The sequence below is a fragment of the Cydia pomonella genome, chromosome 1, assembly GCF_033807575.1.
Source record: "Cydia pomonella isolate Wapato2018A chromosome 1, ilCydPomo1, whole genome shotgun sequence".
NCBI classification, from domain to species: Eukaryota; Metazoa; Arthropoda; class Insecta; order Lepidoptera; family Tortricidae; genus Cydia; species Cydia pomonella.
In genome coordinates this window covers 47,517,072-47,525,376 of record NC_084703.1, presented here as the reverse complement: position 1 = coordinate 47,525,376, position 8,305 = coordinate 47,517,072, and the positions used below count along the sequence as shown (strand labels likewise).

The 8,305-nt window shown below is 36.9% G+C and overlaps 1 protein-coding gene across 1 annotated transcript; it reads right to left on the bottom strand.

Annotated features, from left to right (window-relative positions):
* Nucleotides 1-4,192: 4,192 nt before the first annotated feature.
* On the bottom strand, nucleotides 4,193-6,678 carry LOC133525654 (targeting protein for Xklp2-like). Its single transcript, XM_061861987.1, has 2 exons — nucleotides 6,623-6,678; nucleotides 4,193-6,421 (listed from the first exon to the last, which is right to left on the bottom strand). The coding sequence occupies exon 2, from the start codon at nucleotides 6,321-6,323 to the stop codon at nucleotides 5,157-5,159; it is 1,167 nt and encodes a 388-aa protein (XP_061717971.1). The 5' UTR covers nucleotides 6,324-6,421; nucleotides 6,623-6,678; the 3' UTR covers nucleotides 4,193-5,156.
* Between the last annotated feature and the right edge of the window lie 1,627 nt (nucleotides 6,679-8,305).

Genomic DNA, 8,305 nt, shown 5'->3' with positions numbered 1-8,305 from the left:
TCGGATCTAAGAAGTGGGAACTAATGGCTAAGTGAGCTAAAAAACAAGGCCGAAGGCTGAGCCCCACGAGCTGAATATCCGGACCAAACGATTTCGTAGCGTTCCCGTGCGAAGCTGAAGGCCAAGCTGCAGGAAAGCAGAGCCTAGAATGAAACCAATGCCAGAGTGTGAACGAGGCCGTAGGCCGAGCTCCGTATAAGGGTGGAGGCTCGGAGCGTTCTATGGCGGCGCGCCACCATGCAAAGGCTGAATTGTAGGAGAACAGAGTTTGGAATTGAACCAATGTGATCTCGGCTCGCCTGCTGCTCGGCCTTAGTTCTTGCTCGAAAGTGCGACTTGCTGGGATGCTTTGGGTATCGGACCCTATGTAGGGCTTTACACCCGGCCTACGCGAATGCAAAGCCCTGCATAGGGGCCCCGCTGTTTTCTTTTTATAACGGCTTTGCAGCAACTCGGCATATTTTGGGCGCTCGGCCAGCCGTAGAGGAGCGCGTCCTTTGGCCTACTACGGGCCCAAAGCTGATCATCATTAGGCATTAGCTGTAAGGTGCAATTTGTTATTTGACATAATAAATAAATAAATCATCCTTCCTTGATTTTCACTAATATGTTTTTTAACACAGTATCTTCTTTTGTTCGTTTCCGAGCTCTGCTGTTTCCTGCACAGCTTAGCCATGCACAAAAGTTTCGAGACACTCTCGGTTTTATGCTAAACTCTGCTCTTGGTCTTTTCGTAAGCCTAAAAATTCTTTAAATTTGGTATCCTTATAAAGAAAAATAGACATGATAATAATAATTGAACAATATTGTGACTGACTTACGAAAAAAATACATTGTAAATAAAATGTACAGGATCCGCGGAGTGCGAGTTCTACTAGAACCTGGCCGGTTCCGCGTGCCGAAATCGCATGGTCAGGGTCGGAGCGCGGGGCCCCCCTAGGCGCGGGGCCCTTAGCATATGCTTTTTCTGCTGTTCGGTTAATCCGCCACTGACGTCAATGCAGTTTCTAAGGAATGTAAACATAAGATGTATGTATAAACGAATCGATGTATGAATGTCTGTAAACTTATATTACCTACTCCTTTTTAAAAATTCGAAATTAATACAGAAGCAACCCTAGTGAGTCGGGCAAGTTTAGGTATGTACTCGTATTTTCAAGAACGGCGGGAACGGACCTCATATTTATTTTTTATTTTGTGGCCTCGGTTTATTCCATCTTTTTTATAATACAAAAGTCGATTTTGATAGTTATTATATTGAACAGTAAAAATACCAATTCGTGAAAGAATAATCATATTATAATCGCGGTCCAGCATTAAATAATTTACATCATAAATGTGAAAATGTGTTTTACAGTACATATGGTGTTACTTTACCGCACTAGTGCGAAAATTTGCATATTACGTTACTATGTCGAATATTAAAAGGGCCATATGTACTGTAAAACGTACGATACATGTGCGAATAGGTAATTCGCAACTCGTGTCGATTTGTTTTGTTGTTAAATTATTACGAGGATACGGTTTCATTAAATAGGGTTTCAAAGGAAATGTTTCATCTCCCACAAAAACCGATTGACTAGGTATACCTAAGGTGTCATCTTCAAATTAGTTCCTGTTGTAATACAGCCGTTAATACCGCAGCAACAATGAACACACCTTCATGCACGGGATCCATCTCTGAAATGATAAATTGGACGGCAATTCTGGCATGCAATTAACTATTGGTCTCTGTTTACACCTACGCCAGTATTGTATTTAAGTTGCTTTCAATATTCAAGAATATCACGTTAGGTTTAGACTGTGCAATATTTTATTGCCTCAATTTTATTGTATGGAAAGTGCAAGAAAGTTGTATAATGTAAATGGGCCTTTACACAGAAGCGAACAGAGCCCCTAGTGTAAATTTATTAGATAGCGAAACGTGACGTACGCGTTTGCGTTAAGTGTCATTTTGTATGGGATTTTGAGTTTCCAAAACGTCCCGCTTGGGGCGCTGTTTCTAAATCCCATACAAAATGAGACTTAATGCAAACGCGTACGTCACGTTTCGCTATCGAATAAATTTACACTAGGGGCTCTGAACTTTATGTGAACCAAGAGTCTGCGTAACGTTAGTCGACAAAAAGTTACATCTACAAATGAATCACTCTGCGAAACGTTGTTCGGCGAATCGTTGTCTGCGAATTGATTGTTGGAGAATCATTAGGTACTCACTTTATTTGTTACTTAAACCATTTCTTGAATGATGTACACCACGGTATCGTTCTTTAATTGTTAGAGTCCGTCTAAAATAGAGTAGGAGAGTCATTAAACTTTTAATTAGGGGGCGTCCACAAATTACGTAACGCAAAATTCCAAATTTTTTGATTCACATCTTGAGTCTTATGGGACCGATCAATTAGTGTGAGGTGTCGTTTGAAAGATAATTAAACGTACTATTATTGCTTTTTAATAACAGTAGTCATAACTGTAGTCGTTTACAAAATATTTGAAAACATATGATATTTTATTTTATTTTTATAAAAAACATGCTTCTAACTCATTAAATTATAAGTTTACCGCAATCAATGTTATTACAAAATATACGGTAAATTTCATTAGCTTTCCAAGTGTATAAGTTTTATTGGTGTATGATATTACATTATTATTACATAACCATAGTAATGATGAATTTTATTCAGCATGGGTCGCTACGCGCTGTCACATAAATGGCGGCCGACCGTCGTCGACCTTCCGTTATTTCTTGTGTTACATTTTACTGATCAATTCGTGTGAAGTGTTGTTTGAAAGAACATTAAACGTTCTATTATTATTTCTTAATAACCGTAGTCATGACTGTAGTCGTTTACAAAATATTTAAAAAATATGTTTTTTTTACCATGCATGGATGGCATAAGTACTGAAAAAACATGCTTCTAACTCATTAAATTATAAGTTTACCGCAATTAATGTTATTACAAAATAAATGGTAAATTTCATTATATTTCCAAATATATAAGTTTTATTGGTGTATGATATTAAATAACCAAGTAATGATGAATTTTATTCAGCATGAGTCACTACGCACCGTTACAAAAATTGCGGCCGACCGTCGTCGACTTTTCAATATTTCTCGGGCTCTATTTTACTAATCACTTCGTGTGAGGTGTCGTTTGAAAGACTATTAAGCGTACTATTATTGTTTTTTCAACAATTACAGTCATAACTGTAGTCGCTTACAAAATAATTGAAAAAATATGATTTTTTACCATGCATGGATGGCATAAGTACTGAGAAAACATGCTTCAAACTCAATAAATTATAACTTTACCCCAATTAATGTTATTACGAAATATACGGGAAATTTTATGAACTTTCCAAAAAATTAAGTTTATATTGGTATATGATATTACAGAACCAATTAATGATGAATGTTATTCAGCATGCGTCACTGCGCACCGTCATATAAATCACAACAAACAATTACGCGATCCGCGACTTTGTGTAATATCATACACGAATACTTATATATTTGGGAAAGCTAATGAAATTTACCGTATATTTTGTAATAACATTAATTGCGGTAAACTTATAATTTAATGAGTTAGACGCATGTTTTTTCAGTACTTATGCCATCCATGCATGGTAAAAAAGTATATATTTTCAAATATTTTGTAAACGACTAAAGTTATGACTACGGTTATTATGAAACAATAATAGTACGTTTAATTATCTTTCAAACGACACCGCACACGAACCGATCGGTCCCATAGCACTCAAAATGTGAACAAATATCAATGATGGTCGGCAGCCACCCCCCCCCCCCCCCCCCTCCATAAACTAAAACCGGTCAATTCGTATTCTGGAGATAACGAGGAACACATCCATACCAGTTTTAGGTATTTAGAAGAGATGTCTACGAAAATCGTGAAGGAGACGACTTGTGGTTAATATGACTAGTCTATTTGAGGTACGGAGCCCTAAAAGTAATTAAATTTCTTTATTTCCCAATTCCATGTAACGTCAATTGATAAGCATGATGAAGGGACAATTAGAAAAAGATTACCAGAACTTGTTCTAGACGTGGGCTGAACAACTGATGGAAACTGTTTCATTTCTCGAATATTGCTGAATAACACTGTGAGATTTAGCAATCCCAATGTTTTGACTGTACAAAAATTTAAAGAACAGTTAAAAAAAAACAACAATGTAGTAATTTATAAAACTTTTAATATATAAATGACAAAATTTTATTTCTTAATTTAAAGTGAAAAGTGAGTTAGTGGTATAAAGTGAGTTGCAGTACTTAGTTAACTTACACATTACTAAATCAATAATCATTATTATGTATGTATGTATAAATGGAAAACATTATCACAACTTTTAAACTACACAATACAAACTACTTAAAACTAATATAATTTATGTTGAAATTAAAAATTAATAATGACTTGGCAAACATTAACGTTATTGTCCTTCCTCCAGGGAAAGAGTGCATCCACCTTACTACTGTCCAAAATGTTTTAAATATGGTCAGAAAATAACTTGGAATCTTGGTTTACTTGTGACTATCATTTGAAATACTTAGTTCTGAGGCAAGTTTCATGTATAGCAGAAAATGTTTACAAAACACTAAAAATAACATTTGTTTTGGATTGGTACTTAATCAAAAGAACTATTCTCAACCAAAAGGGTACTTATTGTTTAATTTTGAAGTTTCTAGTAACTTTATAAATTAAAACAGAATTTCTCGACAGAAACAGATAGAACATTACTGGCACATTAGATGGATTCCATTTATAAAAAATATCTAGCAGTATCGATTGAGCGGTCAGAAAAAACATTGCATAACTGAATTCTGTTTTTTGTACAAATTACTTTTTGTTGTGCTTGTCGTTCTAGTGTGCGGTACAGGCGAGGCTGCTCGGCGATTGTACGAACCACAAAACAGACAATAAAGATAGAAACAGTAATTTCTAAAGAAATTAGTAGGTAGTAGTTTACATGTTTGTTAAAAGTGGGTGGTTTATGTAACGTGACATTTTTGTTTAAAAATATATATATCTAATCTTTGAAATTCTGGAATAACGAAGCTCTAATAAAGAAATACAATACCAAGTCTGTAAGCAGACGAGGGATAAATGCTATTAAAAAAATGTGATCATTCTAGTGTGCTAATCTATATGTCGCTTCGATCTCTTAACAACTTGAGGGGTTTCAGGCACTGTCAGTGGAGCCTCAGATTTTTTTGGAACAAATGGATGCTCAACCACAAGAACTGGTTTTGGATGGTGCACCATTTTAGCCCTCAGTTCAGCAGTAGCCAGCTCCTTAGCCTTTCGTATCTCTTTCTCTCTCTGTTGCTTGAGCTTCTCTCGTTCCTCCTCCTTGTCTTTTAGGCTCTTATCAAATCTCTCTCTATCCACTGCTCTCTTTTCTGTTGCTAGCTGGAATGGACCAGGTTTTATAAGTCGAACTGGCTTCAGTATTGGTTTGAAAGATGTTTTGTTTGATTCTACAGGTGGTTTGGCTGAACATCTATCACATTTGAATGTAGCGGATTGCATTTGCTTCTTTACAGCTTCTGGTAGTGGCTGCGCTTTAAATTTAGAAGCTTGTTTGCGCTCCTCTTCCCATTGTTTTTTAATTCTCTCTTCATGACGGCGCTTAAGTTCTATATCCCTCTTTTCAAATGAAAATGGCACTACTATAAGGGGTCCACGACGAACTGGCTTGCATGGTCTAGGTGCAGAATGATGTCTCGGAGGGGTTAGTTTGGAGTGGAACGTTGAAGTAATAGGTAAGGAGACAGAAATAGGGTGTTGTGGTGCAGGACGCGCTTTGAATACAAAAACATTGGGTGGTGACGGAGCTATTTTTTTTATCACTTCAGTCAAGTTGAATGGTTCAGGTACTGTTATAAATTTCTTTGGCACGTCAGGAAGGTTTATACACCCTTCATACACTGATTTCGGAATAGGATTAGCTTTAATCTTGAATTTTCTGAATTCTTCAGCTTCCATTTCTTCTTTTTCCTTTTGCGACATAACGTGAAGAGGTCGGGACCGTGCCTTATATCTCAACTTGGGTGACTGTAGTACAGTGGGCATAAACGGCGCTGGAGCTTCAATAGGACGGAATGCTTGGCGTCGTTTCGAAAGTAAGCGATCTGCCCTATCTCTATGAAAACGATAAATTGCTTTAGCCATAGCTATAAATTTCTTTTTCGGCTGCTCGACCGGCGTAAGTGAAGATATGTCGTTCATAGTCAGACATTTTTTCATTCCGCCGTATTCGAGTGAATAATCAAAATTATTGTTGTCGCTGAGGTCTTCCTCCATTGGCTCGTTATATATATGTAATTTACCAGCTATCGCCTATGTTTCTCAGTACGAAAACTTGACACACAATTAATCAATCAATAGGTGGAGTATCCGATCTGCAAAGAAATACAAATTACCACTAACTAATAGACTACATACAACTATTAAACAATATGAACACTACACCATGTACAGAACAAACTACAGTTAAGTATTAAATCTACGAACTTATTGTACAATAATATGATACTACAATTTAAGATATTTTTAGCCAGGAATTTATTTAATCAAATTTATGTTTAAAAAAATAAAATTACCATGTGTCAATCAATCAATTTTTCGTCTTAAGGCTCCAACTAGGTGCTGTGTGCTGCAAAGAGCATAATAATTGATTTGTTGAAAGAAGCTAATTTTCTTTTTTGGTGCAGTCTAGTCGCCTTGGATTCAAATCAATTGGCCAGTATACAGTGTTGCCAATACCAATGTAAAAACCACGGACTTATAAGATTATCCGGATAGGGTACATTGGCCAAAAAAAGTGTGTCCACATGAGAAGTCAAGGTGGGGCGTTGCATCTCTTTCTAATTAGGGTGACCATGAGTTATATGTATCTGGGATATTAGGATAACGTGGAATATATAGTTTGGCCTAGATCTTTTCTCATTCGTGAATAGTCAGAGAGAATCTTACTGTCTTTTTGCTGTGCGAGTATTATGGCCCCTGAAAAGGGATGGATATAGTTTATTCTCTTCTGTAAAACGCTTCACAAAATCTTACTTAATTTAGTCACCCTAAAAGCGTAGGCGTACTGGACCGCCACCATGATCGATCGTGAGGAAGGTGGTTCGCCGTAACTTCTGTCAAGAACACAGGTATGAGTAAGAGAGAGAGAGAGAGCCAGATATGCTGACAGGACCAGGGTTGCGGTCCGCTCCGCCCGTTTATTATAGTTTTTAAGCAAGGCTCTTGTCAATGGAGCGTAATAGAGATTACAGAGAAAATTATTCTTTTTCTTACGATAGTATTATGGAGCTTGTTATTGTCGAGCTTACCGCGAACTCCGAGGTTCGCAAATTGCGAGCATCTTTCTCTATCACTCTTAGCTCCTTTATGTATAAAATAGTAACTAATATAAACGGGACTTAATCGCGTATTAAGTTTTATGTTTACGTCCGACGTTCGGAGCACGGCGTTTTGTTCGTGGTCTCGAAGAAGACTGGCTAAAGTTGACATCAATATCTTCTAGGTGCGCGAGTTTTTCGAACTACTCGCACTTGGCCTTGTTTATTGACTTGAACATTTTGCGCACTAGGGATGTTCCATGTAGCTGTGATTTGCAGACTGACGCGTCTTTTTTTTAAATGGCTTCGTGCTCCTGGCGCATTCAGCCAGACGAGTAAAACGGGGAAACGAAATTAAGGATTACTTTAAAACGGGTAGGACGGAATTTTGGAAAAGGATCGGGAAAAGGTTAATTAAAATAATTTAAAGTTTAATGTTTAGACGTGAAATTAATGAATACAATGATTCAAATATATATGGAGATGAATCATTAATATACAGGAGTGTTGTAATAGATGTGAGAAACGGAACTTTAAAATCTGACAGCTGTCTTAATAATATAGAACGGTTATATAGGTTACAATTACCAGAAAAAAAGATGTGATTAAGATCAGCGGGATCAGCTCCACAAATACATGCAGAACTGGCCACACGATTTTGTAGTTTCAGGAGTTCCGGTGTACATACGTGGCCCAATCTCATACGAATCAACATATTAGTTGCAGGCTTTGGCAAACCAAGGTTTAGCAGGAATTGTTTGTATGCTCCGATAATGTAACGCAGCGGGGGTTCCGATTACGAAAATGATGTCCATTTTGGGGGTACAGATTTTAAAAATAAAGTCCATTTTAGAATTAAAGATGGTTGACAGTAGTGCTACACACATCGACACAAATTTTAAAAAGTGACGTCCGCCATCTTTATTTTAAAAATAAATG